This window comes from Eublepharis macularius, chromosome 4, assembly GCF_028583425.1.
Source record: "Eublepharis macularius isolate TG4126 chromosome 4, MPM_Emac_v1.0, whole genome shotgun sequence".
NCBI classification, from domain to species: Eukaryota; Metazoa; Chordata; class Lepidosauria; order Squamata; family Eublepharidae; genus Eublepharis; species Eublepharis macularius.
This window is the reverse complement of record NC_072793.1, coordinates 130,729,238-130,745,182: the sequence shown is the minus strand read 5'-3', so window position 1 is coordinate 130,745,182 and position 15,945 is coordinate 130,729,238. Positions and strand designations below refer to the sequence as shown.

At 41.6% G+C, this 15,945-nt stretch overlaps 1 protein-coding gene across 1 annotated transcript in view; it reads left to right on the top strand.

Annotated features, from left to right (window-relative positions):
- Positions 1-15,945, top strand: part of GRM7 (glutamate metabotropic receptor 7) — a 703,043-nt gene that overhangs the window by 221,210 nt on the left and 465,888 nt on the right. The window contains exon 2 of the mRNA XM_054978478.1: positions 7,625-7,841. Coding sequence (XP_054834453.1) covers positions 7,625-7,841 — 217 coding nt within the window. The remainder of the gene's footprint in view (positions 1-7,624; positions 7,842-15,945) is intronic.

Below are 15,945 nucleotides of genomic sequence, written 5' to 3'. Positions count from 1 at the left end.
TCTGGAGTTCAGGAGGCAGGGGCAAGATTCTACCTGAAAAGCAAGCACAGGTTAGCAGGACAAAATGCAAGGCAATAAACAAGGTAAGCCTCTTTTCACTGAGCAAACCAGCTCACCAAGAGGGTAGCAGGCAAGGCTGCTTCCACAACAAGGCCTGCTCTGCATGTTCCTTATGTCTGCCTAATTAGCTGACTCATCCCTGAGGCACTTGTGTTACTTCTTCCTGGCTTGGTTGGGCATTCCTGCTCCTGTAGTGGCTCTGCTTCTGAAGCTAGCACCAACCACTGTTGCATTGCACACACAGACGGGCACTTCTTCCTCTCTCCTGAGCAGTCAGGCGTTCCTGGTGTCTTCTGTATTCAGCTGGTTTGGGGAAGGCTGGTGGCAACTGAGGCATCGGCTCCTGCTTCCTTTCTTTTGTGTGCTGCGAGAATGAGCAACCCTCATTTCCCGTGGCTCAGTTGGGGATCCCTCCAGTGCAGGGCCTGGATCCACCTCTGAATCCAGAGACTTAGGCAGGGATATTTCAGTGCTGTGTATTTCCTCATCCTTGGAGAAGGGGGTGGCTAACTGGCTCATGACACTATGCTTTCCCTATCACTTAGTTGCTCAACTGTAGAACCCCAATTCAAGTGCCTCCCCACCAGGTTTGTGGTCTATACATAAGTCAGCTATGTGAAGGATCATGATGATAGCACAGTATTCATTTTTTAAAATTTGTCTTTCTTTCTAACGTTCTATGCTGTTGGGAGCTACCTTGAGCTTTAGACAAGAGGGAGATATGGGTGTTTTAAACAAACTAATAGTTAACAAGACTTTCATGTCTGTCCATGGCCTAGATGGATGTACAATGGCTTCTGTATTTATTTATTCATTTATTTATTTATTTATAGTCCACCTTTCTCACTGAGACTCAAGGCGGATTACATAGCGTGAGATTAATACAATCAGTATCAGGAACATTTCCATACAGTATTAAGGACATTTCCATACAGTGTTAAGGACATTTCCACAATAATGTCATAGGATTTTACAAAGACGTAGCATTAGCAAGGATCCAATACAGAGTTGAAGAATTGCTGAAACAAAACATCATCAATTCTAGGACTGACATTAGGTAAACATGAAGTACAGGTAGTATAAGAGTACATATTTGAGCAACAAATAATATGCAAGGCAACATAGTGATGAAGTTTGTGGTCCCTAACTCATTAGCAAAGCATTTGAGACCGCTCCCTATAATACTTCCCTCCGATCTGAATAAAAAGCCTTTTTGAATAATTCGGTTTTGCATCGTTTGTGGAAAACCAGGAAAGTGGGGGCTCTCCTGACCTCCTCAGGCAGACCATTGCATAGGATGGGGGCCACCACAGAGAAAGCCCGTGTGTGGGCTGCTGTTGATTTTGCCCATGTGCATTCACCTGCAAGAGACCCTGTTCAGATGAGTGAAGCTGCCATGGAGGGACATAAGGAGTGAGGCGATCTTGTAGGAATGCTGGGTCAAGGCCATGAAGAGCTTTGTATGTAATAACCAATACCTTGAATTGAACATGGTAACTGATAGGTAGCCAATGGAATGCCTGTAGGATGGGAGTGATGCTCATGCTCCTGCTCACTCCAGATAACAGTCAAGCTGCAGCATTTTGCACCAATTGTAGCCTCCTAGTTAACTTAGATGGGGGACCAATGTATAGTGCATGACAGTCAAGTTTTGATGTTATCATAGCATGGATCCAGGTGGCCAGGTCGGCCATGTCGAGATAAGAAGCCATCTTCCAAGCTAGAGTGAGATTGTAGTAAGCATTTTTTGTGGCTGCCTTGTATTTCTAGTAGTAGCACTGGGTCCAGTATAACCCCTAGGCTCTTAACCGAGTCTGTGAGTGTCAGACAAACTCCATCGAAAGTGAGGAGTACAATGTCTTTCAAGATTTCTGCCTTCTCAACAAGCATCACTTCAGCCTTGTCTAGATTCAATTTCAATTTGTTATTTTGCAGTTATTTCACCACGGCTGTCAGGCAGCGATCTAAGATTTCTACTGCATCGTGTGTGGACCCGGATAGTGAGATAGAGTTGGATGCCATCTGCATATTGATGACACCCCACTCCATAGCTGCAAATTAGTTCACCTAAAGATTTTACATAGTGACTGAATAACATGGGAGATAAGATTGTGCCCTGCAGAACCCCACAAGTCAGTTCCCATTCTGGAGATAGCTGATCTCTGACGGCAACCCTTTGAGTTTGTTCCATGAGAAATGATTTAAACCAGTCCAGGGCATATCCTTTGATGCCCACTTCTGTTTCTAAATGCCTCAACAGGATGGCATGGTCTACTGTGTAAAAGACTGCTGACAGATCCAGGAGGAGCAATAAGGAAACATAGCCTTTGTCTATATTCAGATGGATATCATCGACTAATGCTACTAGTGCTGTCTCTGTCCCATGCCCTGGTCTGAATCCAGACTGGAAAGGGTCTAGAGTAGACATGGGCATGAACAGCATTACGAACAGAAAAAAACCACGAACAGCCCAATCTGCTGTTCATGAGCAAGCTGTTCGGGAGGCCCCATCCTAAATGAAAAGGTGGTCATTAAAAGCCTTGTTCATTGCCTTCAGCAGCCATTCAGCAAGTCAGACAGTCTGGAGTCTGCTGCAATCAATCCCCTTGGCAACCGGAGAGGGAGGGACTGAACTCTGTCTGAACTCCTTCTGGCTTTCCTTCTGGCTTTAACCCTTCAAAGTTCTTCCAGCAGAGAGTCCCGTTTTAGCCACTGTGAAGAGAAAATGACAACAAAGGAGGATACCCATGCATCATGCCTTTCCCTGGGTGCAATCTCTCTGAAACTTGGGGGGGGGGTGTCTTTGGAGGACAGTGAGGACTATGTAACCTGCAAATTTGGTGGGTATTGGACATTGGGAAGGTCAGTTTGTAATCCCTCAAATTAGCTTCCACCAGAGAGTCCCGTTTTTGCCACTGTGAACAGAAAATAACAGCAACACAGGGGGGGGACAGGGGGGACACATGGATCATGCCTTTCTCGGGGTGCAATCTCTCTGAAATTTGGGGGGGGTCTTCAGAGGACAGTGGGAACTAAAGGGAGAGAGCCATGGATCATGCCTTTCCCAGGATCAATCTCTCTGAAACTGGGGTGTTCTTCAGAGGACAGTGAGGACTATGTCCCATGCAAATTTGGTGGGTAGTAGACATTGGGAAGGACAATTTGTAACCCTGCAAAGTAGCTTCCACCAGAGAGTCTCATTTTTGCCACTGTGAACAGAAAATGACAACAAAGGGAAGGATCCATGGATCATGCCTTTTCCAGGGTGCAATCTCTCTGAAACTTGGGGGGTCTTCAGAGGAAAGTGAGGACTATGTCCCCTGCAAATTTGGTGGGTATTGGACATTGGGAAGGTCAGTTTGTAACCCTCAAAGTAGCTGCCTTCGAACAGGCAGTTCTCTTTATTCCACTGTGAAGAGAAAATGACATCAAAGGAGGGGGGACACATGGATCATGCCTTTCCCAGGGTGCAATCTCTCTGAAACTAGGGGAGTCTTCAGAGGACTGTGGGGACTAAAGGGGGAGAGTGAGGACTAAAGGGGGAGAGCCATGGATCATGCTTTTCCTGGGGTGCAATCTCTCTGAAACGGGGGGGGGGTCTTCAGAGGACAATGGGGACTGAAGGGGGAGAGCCATGGATCATGCCTTTCCTGTGGTGCAATCTCTCTGAAACTGGGGGAGTCTTCAGAGGACAGTGACGCCTATATCCCCTGCAAATTTGGTGGGCATTGGACATTGGGAAGATTCTCCCGGGTGCGAGAGAGATCGGGCGAATCTCCCCACCTCTCTCACACTGGGCGGGCAGCCTGGCTGTGCGACTGTCCCTCCTCCACCTGCCAGCTGATAGTTTAAAGGGTTCTTTAAAGGGCCAGGTAAGTGTGTTTGAGGGGAGGGGGGCTAAATGGGGTGGTTGGGGTGGGTGTGGTTCTGGCCCCCACGAACAACGAACAACATACATGTTTGGGAACAGTTCAGGTTCATCCATGTTCATTGTTCGTGGATGGCACTGAACATCGAACAGGGTGTTTGGTGGTTTTTTTTCCATTCGTGCTCATGTCTAGTCTAGACTGCTAGATTTTCCCAAAAAGATCTGAAGTTGGTCAGCTGCCATATGGATGAACACTTCATGCATCTCATGAAGTAGGCTCTGAATCCTGAAAGCTAATGCTGGAATAAATTAGACTAGTCTTTAAAGTGCCGCTGCATACCTCTTTTCTTTTGCAACTGCAAACAAACACCACCCATCTGGTTTCATTTTAATATAAGCTTGGGAATGGCCAGGATACCATGATCAGGCATTTGCTTTGCACGCACAAGGTCCTAGGATCAATCCCTGACATCTCTCCTGAAAGGAGTGAGTAGTCAGTGACATGAAAAGCCTTTGCCTGAGACTCCAGAGAGCAATTGCCAATCAAAGTAGATAAAACTCACCTTGAGAGATCAATAATCTGACTAAGTAGAAGGCAGTTTCTTGTGTTCATCTTTCATTATTCAATTGGTTATCATTGTTGTCTTGGTTCATTAATCATTTCTCAGATCATAGCTTCTTTTACAAATGTGTCTACATTTAAAGCATGGCACCCATATTAAAAGCAGGGCATTATGTAGCTAATTTGCACATCTGTGTGCATCCAATCTGCAGATCTGTATTAATATAGAATCCTGTCTTTGGCAACAGCATTTTTCACACGTCCATTTTTTCCTCTTGCTATAGGTACCCACATCCCCTCATTTTTTTGTGTAACAGAAAGATATCTAGAACAGAGGGAAACACAAATTATATGGTGGTTAATTTATATCATTTGCAAAATAAATAGGAATCCTGATGCTCCAGCAGTTTGATGTTTTGCTTCTGTAACTTCACAATTATTGGATATGTGCATGAATAAATATATTTAATTTTATTCTGAAACTAAGTTGTTCATAAATCTCTGCATATGAAAATAGCATTTCTAAGTTGCTTGTAAGGAGTGAAGATCAAACCTCTGAAATATTTCTGTTCCCAGCTTGAAAGCCTTCCTGGCTTGACATGGGCCTGTTAAAATGTGCAACAAATTCTCAAAAGTGCAGCGCTTAGCAAAAATGCAAGGCAGAAAGACGGAGGTAATGAGGGGTGGATTTTTCTTAACATGTAGAACGGTTTCTGTAACCTTGGCAGAAAGTTTGAACATTTATTTTTGGTGAATTATTTAGAGCTATGCTGAACTAAGATTACATCAGGGATTTGACTCAGCAAGTTCTTCTGTGGTATCCTCATCAGTTTCTGAGGGACTTCTGTGCAAGAAACATTAACTGGATTAGGCTTGTTAAGCAGCATAGGTCTATGTCTTTCATTTAAAAAATTCAGTGGAGAACTGTCATGCAATTCAATTCATACAAGTGATTTTGTTTAAAAGAGGGCATTAGCAAAGTTTTGTTCCTCTTGATCCTTTTAACTTGTCACAGGCAGAACTGCTAGGCCAAAAGATCTGTTTGTATCCTGCTTGCCCACACTTTCATCCCTAAAAATCTCTTTTCCCACAAACCCACAAAAGGAACTGCCTTCATCCAATACGCATCCTTTGTTTTTTGGTACAAATGCTGACAAATAGAAATATTCCATCATACTCTGGGTTGCCAGTAGAAGTGGCTAGTATCACATAGCAGATGGCATCACATAGGTAGGCTGGCTCCCTTTACATGCCTGTGTGTTGTTTCCACATCAAAAAGATGAGGATAAGTAGAGATGATTTTTATACTAAAGTTATGTTAATCAGTTATATGAAGAGATAAGATGAAATAATGTAGTAATAATGAAATAAGGAGTCTTTCCTTTTTGATCACTAATTTTTACTATTGAATGGGGAGAGAGATATGCATTAAGTATATGTAGTACAGAGGGACAATATACAGAGTTTGGATTTAATAAAGGTTGTAATCTCCATTGTTATACTGACAAACATTGAAAAAGATTAAGTTTTTGTGCACTCTGTATTCTAACAATTCTTGTAGCAAACTGTTGTAAAATCTTCTTGACCTTATTATTTTTTCCCTCTCCTTTTTTCTTTCTGTATCCTTTCTTATTATGATAAAATAATTTTTTAAAACATTAAAAAAGATAATGCAGTAACTTGTGTAGAATGTAGTAATGGGACTGAAGGCCACACTGAAAATCCCCAAGGCCCTGAGAAGAGTGTTATGTTGTACAAGTGTGTTCTAATGAGTAGGTTAATGAACACATACCATATTTTGGCATGTTAAGATTTTTCTGTATTTGAGCGATAGGAGATACAGCTTGCCAGGGATTTGTCTTAGTGTTTGGTGGGTGTTAGGCTGGCCACACAGCCATATCGGGTTTTATTGTTGTGCTAAGATTTCATCAGTACACCCATGCAATCTGAGACTCTGGTTTGATTGGGGCATATGGGCTCGCAGGTACTTGTTAACATTTAAGAGAAATAAAGGATATAACATGAAAGTGGCATCAAATGGCACCATCCCAGTGGTAATCCAAATTGGAAGAATGTCCTAACATTTTAGTGCCATAAATTATTTGGATTGGAACACCAAAAACAGTAGAAATTCAAATTCAAATGGGAAAAAAATTGTAAGCAAGCCAATTTTTTTATCTTTGGTTTACAAATTAAACAGTACATATACATGCATATACACAAATATACATGAAGCTGCCCTCACATTGAGTTAAGCTCTTGGACTATCATAATCAGAACTGATTATTCTGGCGAAGTGGCTCTCCAAGGTCTGAGGTAGTGATCTTTTATATCACCACCTAACTGATCCTTTTTAAAAGAAGCTAGGGATTGAATCTGGAGTCTTCTGTATGCCGTTCCAGTTCTCTACCGCTGAGCCCCAGCCCTTTTTCCTTAACTTCATGAGGGATAATCACAATTGTCTCAGGTATCTGAAATTTAAGCACTGATATTTCCCCCAAATTCATATGTGGAATGCACTACCAGTGGCCTATATACAACTTAATAGCTGCTCAGTAAAAATCACACATAGCAAATGGTTTACGGCAAGTTTGAAAACTGCCAAATCAGAAGATTTGTCTCCTGGGTTGAAGTACATCTTTACAATTGATGTCAATTCTGCTCAACATGGAGTCTGCCCAAGCCAATGTTGTGATTTGTACTTTGAGTAACTAGATAGAAATCAGCTGCTGGGAAGTCTAGGTCTTACCTCAAATGAAGCAAAATGATGGTTCAAGTTATTTTACCATCTTGTTCTGTTATCTTCAAAATTAACCCTAACCACCCCACAACCCTGTTGTCTTGGGACAAACTTTTATATCATTTATTTGCATTTAACTTCAAGCATGTTAATATATCCTTCATTACAGAGGTCTAGGGTAGGACTTATAATACTTTAACTGGCCAATTAGTATTCACGTATAGAAAGTCATTTGAAAGATAGCTTCATTGACTTTCATTTAGGAACCAATAGAGATACAAAGTAACAGATGGGCATTGGGTAGGCTAATTGTATTACAGCTCAAGCTAATTGTTGTGTGCGTGTGTTGAGTTTATTAATGTATAACTCCAAATAATTGTTCTTTTCCCAACAGATCCCCCAAATCAGTTATGCTTCAACTGCACCAGAATTAAGTGATGACAGACGTTATGATTTCTTCTCACGAGTGGTTCCTCCAGATTCCTTCCAGGCACAAGCAATGGTGGATATAGTAAAAGCTTTAGGGTGGAATTATGTCTCCACATTGGCTTCTGAAGGAAATTATGGAGAAAAAGGTGTGGAATCCTTTATGCAAATTTCCAGAGACTCAGGTAGGTGAGGAACAATCCTGTATTAAATGGTCTGCTATAGAAACTGTGTATGTAGTTTTACAAAAGTTTTATCCATCAAATTGTTCTACATATTTATTATTTACCCCTCTTGGTTTCCTCATGTTCTTCAGATTATGGAGGTTTTCAGAAACAAAACATTCATGGCCTGTGGAAGAAAGACAAATAATAATAGCGGCAACAAATAATAGTGACATTGTATCTTGTGCTTCATTATCAAAATCTTATACTGAAGTGAAGTGGAATAAAGCAAAGTTTAACATCTTTTACAGAAAGTTGTTGTTTTGAAGCAAGCAAATATAGGCTTGTTACAGAACAGTATGCCTTTCAAGTTCTACATTTAAGAATTAGTTGGTGCAAACTTTTTCTTCTCAGTTCTGAAGAGTAAAACTTTATTAGCTTTGAAAGGCACTAAATCAGTGTGAGACCAAATGTTTTAAACACAGTGTATTTGGGAAACTAGAAATGCCATTTTATATTTAACAAACATTTATGTTTTTTTATAACTCTACATCTCTTGTGTGCCCTTTCCACATTGTCATGTCTGCTCAGGAACACCAGGGTATCTGCTTCAGAACTGTATGGCATGGATCTAGCCGACTTTTTCTACTCATGAGTGTATATGTGCTGTCAACTCACAACTGACTTACGGAGATACCAGCAAGGCAACTGAGAAGCAGAGGTGGCTTGCCAGTGCTTTCCTCTGCAAAGTCTTCCTTGGTTCTTGGATCAAATATCCAAGAACTGACCCTACTTAGCTTCTGAGATCTGATTGGGCTATACCATGACACCTTCTCCTCCATTTTTCTACTCAGTCCTGCTCTATACCATCTCCTTACTATAGCCCCCATCCCTCATGGATTTTGTCTATGCAAAATCTCATGCTCCCCAGAATAGCATTTTGTTTCAATTCTTTTTTCACCAGTTGAAAAATTGGCTGAATCAAACCCTGTGTGTTGTAGAAAATTCAAGGACACTTTCTAGGGCTGTCTGACAGAGCTATTGGGTTTTGTCTTTACCTTGCATGAACAGACAATTTATAAAGACATTCAGTTCAGTTTTATAGGAGTAGATTGGTAACCATAGGCAAGTTATTGTCCAGAAAAACTTTTCTGACATTGTTGATCTTTTTGCTGACAATCATTGATTAATTTCAAAGTAATTGCAAAGTTCTCTGGAGTACAATTTAAAAATCAGTGACATAAATATGCATCTCCTTTTCGTGGTAGACTATCTCAGTTGCTTAATTCTTTTTCTAGAATTATGCAGCATTACAGAAGAGGAAGGAGTGGAAATCTGGTCATCCGCTTACTTGTTAGTGGGTTTAAGAAATGTGTGGAAAAAGCAAAATGTCATGATGTTGCTACTGTTCAGTATTTATTTGATAATTTGAGGAATCTACATGGGCCAGTTACGGTAAAGAATTCATTTTGCTCTTTCATTTTATGTATGCTGACAATCCAGAGACATGAGTATACAGCTCAGTGACCTAATTTGGAAAGGAATATAAATCCCTGTCTAAATAATGCAAGAAATGTTTTGCTATCCCATGAAAACTTCTTTATGTGTAATAAAACATTTTTATGAGTATGTTTTATATGTAAACGTCAATGGACAATGGTCTATCTATGCCTTGGAAATAGCACTCAGTTCTTGTTCTGTTACCCCAGAATGATTAAAGCTGAAATGGAAAAGCTGTGGATGGTGAGAAGAAATGATTATGGGTAAGGGGCATGGGATCACTTTTGTATACAAAGAGGCAGAGGTTAACCCTTGTTCAGCTCCCTCCCTTTTCCAAAATTGCTCTTTGGCTGGCCACATTCCATTCATCTGGTGTGGAGGCTGATTTGAATGAGTTACATATTTTTGTTCTATAGGTTCACTTGACTTCTTTAATAACTCTTGGGTGAATGCCAGCTGATCTGGGTGACTTATTACAGTTTAGTTTGTTGATTCATTCAAAACCTCCCACTTCCTTCACCTCTCAGTTCTTCTTATGTAGTATATAATTGGGAAGGGAAGGATAGATAGGATGGTGAATATGAGGTTCAGTAAAGATCCTATATAATGCATATTCTTAGCATTACCTTTGACTTTGTTTTTAATGTGCTATTTCTGAGAGCCAGTGTGGTGTAGTGGTTAAAGAATCAGACTAGGACTGGAAAAAAAGCAGACTCAAATCCCCAGTCAACCATGAAGGTCACTGAGTAGCTCACTGTTACTCGCTTATAACCTAACTTACCTCACAGAGTTGTTGGGAGGATAAGAAAAGGAGGAGAGAATGATGTACGCTGTTCTGACCTTTTTAAAGGACAGGTACGATAAAAAGGTAATAAACTAATAGAAAGGTTTACGGTGTGGATACTTAATTGCCCTATACCAATTCTGACTTTTTTCTGCTACGTGTCCAATATTTTGCTACGTTCTCATTGTTCTTTCTTTATGGATTTAACCATGCTGATGTAATTCCTCACTGTTAGTCAATATAGAACTTCAAGTGGGCTGCAGTCTGCTGTGTGTGTGGTACTTTCCTGTCTGTTTCAATAAACAGGTCAGCACTCTCACTGCTTTGAATAGCACTCTCACTGCTTTGAAACAATGCCTTTGCAGACAAGATAGCCTTGCGCCCGTGGTCAGGTTGCTAGTATATGGTACATTCTTATGCTTTTTAAACTTTGTATATTGTAGTACTAGCAACAAAGCCCATTGTGAGAAAAAATACAACAGACTCTAGAAAAGGGAGGGCATGCAGGTGGGTGTTCCCTCCTCCTCCATCACTGATCCTGGCTGGATAAAGGCAGGGTGGGCAGACATGGCCACCTCCTCTGCATGTGATCCTGGCTGGGTGAACAGGGGAAAGGCAATGCCTCCTGCTCTGCACCTGATCCCGGCCAAGTAAATGGAAGGCGGGCATTGCCTCCTGCTCCACATCTGATCCCAGCTGAGTGAATGTAGAGCGGCCATTGCCTCCTGTTCCGTGGCTAATCCAGGCCAGGTAAAGGGGGGCAGGCACATTACTACCTGCTCTGCTACAGATACTGGCTGGGTGAAGGCAAGGGTGGGCATTGCCACCTGCTCCATGCCTGATCCCAGATGGCTGAAAGCAGGGGTGGGCATTGCCACCTGCTTGGCTCCTGATCCCACCTGGATGATGGTGGCATGTGGGCATTGCCACCTGCTCCGCTCCTAATCTCGGCTGGGTGAAGGGAGGAGTGGGCATTGCCACCTGTTTTGTTCTTGATTCAAGCTGGGTGAAGAGGGGATGGGCAGGCATTGCCACTTGCTTCGCCTCTGATCCCAACTGGGTTAAGGCAGGGGATAGGCATTGTCACCTGCTCTGCTCCTGATCCCAGCTGAGTGAAGGACAGGTGAGCATTGCCACCTGCTCCACTACTGATCCAGCTGGAGAAGGCAGAAGGCGGGCATTGCCACATGCTCTGCTCCTGATCCCAGGTGGATGAAGGTGGAGGGTGAGCATTGCCACGTGCTCTGTTCTTGATCCTGGCCTGGGCTTCCTGCTGAGGCTTGCTCTCTGGAGGTCTGGCTGCCTTATCTGGGTTTCCCTCCACAGCAGCGCCCTCTGGTGGTGCACCAGGCTGGGAAGTGAGTTGTCTTGAATAGGCTTAGCCTTTTATATAGTAGGATATTGTGGATCTCTCTCATAGGTATTTTAAGCTATCACCATGGTATCTCTCACCCAACAGTTTTAATCACTGGATCTTTGAGAATTTACATTTCCCAGGGGTCCTGTTGACTGGAAGAATTGTGGCTGTAGCATTCTAGGTCCACCTAATGAAGGATTTGGCAACCACTTTCTTGTCCATTGATTTCTTCATTACTTGCTGCCAGCACCCCACTTCCAAGTATCAAACCACATCAGTTGGGGCAAGAAACTAGAAGGAAGGACAGAGATATGGAAAAGAGAGTCTTGATAGCTCCCACTATATTGCTCCCAATGACATCGTTGGGGCACCACAGAGTTCTGAGTGGTCCAAGTGATCATTTTTGGTATAGCCTGTTTCTAATGTGTGAATAATGGGTTCAGATTATTCAGACAAGGAGAGGTGGAAGCCACTCACTCGTCTCAAGTGAATACCATTGAGCTAGAAGTACCAATAACCTAGTTCATGAAGACTTTCATTGCCCTTAAGTAGTCTAAACAAATACATGCAACTGTGTGCAGCCTTCAGATTTTAAACTTCAGCAAGATTTACTGTGGCAGGGTTAGACCTCTCTATCTCTGAACTAGGTCATGGGACAATTTTTCTATGATCTCAAGAGGCTGGATGAAGTTTGTGTTTGTTACTGATGTACTTAGCTAGTTCAATGAAGACGGCAGCAACCATCTCTTTGCAGATTGCTGGCATTATCTGTAAGCTGAAGAGCATTTGCATGATCACTGATGCCCAAAACTGTCATTGAGTAATTAAAAGCATCTTTTTCTTTAATCAAATCCATGTAAGAATGGCAGTACTGACGATGCTGCACTTTGAAAAACAGCATCTTAGAAGGATGATGCTTAAATCATTTCAATCTGTTGACATTCCAGAAGAGGTTGATATTTGCATGCATTTTTCCTGTATGCCTGAATGCATATTTATGTGTTATTAAGGGGAACATGTTTGGGATTAAATATAATGTAAAATGCCAAAAAATTCAAGTATGGATTGTAATGGAAAACACAAACTAGAAACACCACACCAGATTGCAAAGCCGGTATTATATTTTCCACAGTGAGGACCAGAATGGCTTTTTAAAGTTTGCATCATGTCATGTAGCAAAGGCCTAAGTGTGAAACTGTTAAGGCCACAATAGACACTTGTAATGCATATCACATTTCTTAATTATAATGCTAAATACATGGTTATATAAAAATGACAGTTTTTGTCTGTGGTTGCCCATTCTTATAAATATGTGATTATTTAGAGCTGATGCTACTGCATTTAAAATTGGATAAGATGTAGCATATTGCCTTATTTCTGCATGAGAGTCAGGAACGGTATTAAGTGATTAGGATGTTGGACTTAATCTTGAGTTGCAGTCCCCATTTAAATATAAAGCTCCCTGCCTTGTATTGGGTTACTATCCCTCAAGTTAGCCGATCTCGTAGAGTAGTTGCCTTGATGCATATATACCTGGCATGTACAAATGCGATCAACAGAAACATCAAATAAGGAGCCATTCATACACATACTATTCTCTAATATCCTTTGCTGAGTGACTCTATTTTTATGTGCTAGTTTTGAAGAAGGGTTAGAAGACTAGTCTTCAAGGGAAGTTGTTAAGAGGGGAAGATTTTTAAAAAACTAGCCGTCCAATCCCTGATGTGCATGGGGAAGATCTGGGGGGTAGGGGGAAGTACTCGTAAAAATTATTTAGAAAATGGTAGATATCCCTACCCCCGCAACACAGAACTTGACTGTAACTGGGGGGTGGGGGTGGAGGGATGATGTATAACTATAAATATTCATACAAACCTTGTAGATCTCCCCACTTGCTTCTAATACAAATTGATATTTTTTCTGTTAAACACACACCCTCTGTCCATGTTGATCCAACACATTTTTCTTTGTTCCCCAAACATCCCTCTGAAAAATGTTCCATTAATTTCCCAAGAACCTGGTACATTAGCATTTTGCCAATCTTTACCCATTGCTAGATCTACTCATGATGATCAGTTACCATCTGAAGCTAGTAAACCCATTTTAGGAAAGACAACATCTCCACTCAGAGCATGGAAACTGCCGGCCACACAGATATTCTTGTCACGGCACACTTCCTCACCACCCCATCCATCTCTGATTGGCTCAGGCTAAGACTTCCTTGCTAGCTCATCTCCAAATAAACTTTCAGGAGCAGACTTTCACATCCCTTGCCTGTTGTTTGGTTTCTTTGTTGTTGTAGAAGAGATTGGGAAGGAGAATGTGGACAAACTACTGTCTTGCTCAGCTTGCCATAAGCATGTTCTGGAAATTAGGCACCCTGCCTATGATCTCATGTACATTATTCCAAAATATCCATTAAGTGACTACAAGATGCCCTTTCTTTAGTGCCACTTCTGGTTATCCAGAATACTTCTGGATATTTTAGTTTAAATGCCCCTGCTACTGTTGGACCAGAACTGCTTCAGTCGGGACTATTTCTCGAAAAGTAATTTTGGCTCAGTAGGCTGGGTTACTGTGTGGACAGCACACTAACAGGAGAACTGGACAGAGAGCAATATTATCTATGCCTCAGATAATAGGTGGTGGCAGGAGCTGCTGCTACTGTTCTCTTGAGGATGTGGACTGCCATTGGAAAGACCATTTCTGTAGGCATTATATCTAGGACATTTCTTGTTCTAGCTGAAGCTCTAATTGTACTGAAACAACAATTTAGTGGGAAAGAGCCAACTGTGTAGGTTTTCATGTCTGCAGTGCTGAGAAAAGCACACATTTTCTTTTCCCTGACCTATTTATAGCAACAACTCCTTTTTTTGAGTGGTATAACATCAGAGGAGGCCATTTTCTCTTCTACTATGTTCCATCTTCATAACTGTAGATAAATAGGGAACAATCTGCCTCTTTACTACCTGTGCTTATATGTGACAGCAATTCCTGTTGACTGTTTGTTTGGAGTTAAGTTTGTTAGCCTTCTCTGTAAAGGGTAACACAACAGTTGGCATGCAAGCTGTAATTCTGGGGGTTGCTTTTGTTTGTGGTAATCTGTCAGGCAATGAGAAAATCCTGCTTTTGTTCCAGTCTTTAAAGCATTTGACAAGCCTAGTGTACACATGTAGCAGAATGATGAGAGAAAAATTAGATATAGGGCTTGAAATATTGTACCATATCCTTCCACACATTGCCCAAGAGAAGTCAGTTTTTCTATCCAGTCCAAACAAAAGCTGTGTAAGGTATGAGCTGGGCATTCATCAGGCACTGTTTTGACTCAAAATCCCTCTTTCAAATTCCTTTTCCCTTTTTGTGAATGCAGTCTTCAAACCCTTATTTTGGGGGCAGTTTAGCTTCTTCCCACCAGTTTGTTCCATTTAATTCATGAAATTTTAATGACAGTTTTGCCTGAATTGTATATAAATGATGTGTGAATGGTATAAAATAGTATAAAATTCTGTCAAAGAAAAAGTAAGTTGTAAAACTAACCTTAAAAATCAAAGGTGATAAAAATTGATAAAATGAACAGTCTGTGGGCAGCATATAAAAAAGAACAAAAATACTGTATTTGTATAACCATATTACAAATGCTCCAAAATGTACATTTTAACTGCCAATATTGAAATGCCTGCCTTTCCAGCTCACCTGCTTTAATGCCCATATGGCAATTCAATATAATGCCCATTTTGGCAATTCAATTCGGATCATGCATCTGATGAAGAGAACTTGATTCTCGAAAGCTTATGCTACAATAAAATTGGTTAGTCTTAAAGGTGCTACTGGACTCTTTTTGAATTGCTAAAATCATTTCAGAAAATGATTACAAGACCATGTGTGTAACTCGGTCATGTTATAGATTGAATTTTTTAAAATCGAGATTAAGTTTGCTGTGTCCTTCTTGGTAACTCTGGGGGAGTTTGGGGAGGCAGGTGTGGTTGCCTACAGGTTACTCCTATGCCACACATGATGACATCATTCGTGGTTACACACTATGCCATAGCGAAAACACTACTTTTAAGAAATCAGCCCTCACACAGTGCCATTGTTTCTGGAAGCAACATCACCTCATGGGGCATGGGAGCCTGTGCACAGCCATGTGCCTGCCAACAGCAGGCAATGTCCTGGCAGCCTGCCTCCTTCCACTGCTCGCCAGTGATCACTGGTTTCTTGGATCAGCCCTGTTGGGCAGCCCAGACTGTCTGCCACAGCTGGTCTCCACCCTCATAGCATTCACCCAGTCAGGGGTCATTTTGTAGAAAAAGAACTGCAGGAACTCATTAGCATAACTCATGAGCTTATCTCATTAGCATTTGCCATACCCCCTGACACCACCAGAAGTGTGTCAGAAGGCAACACCCACCCCTCAAGTCCCTTAACCCAGAAATCTCCAGGTATTTCCTGAAAATAAAGCAGAATGAACTCAAAGCAGCTTACCC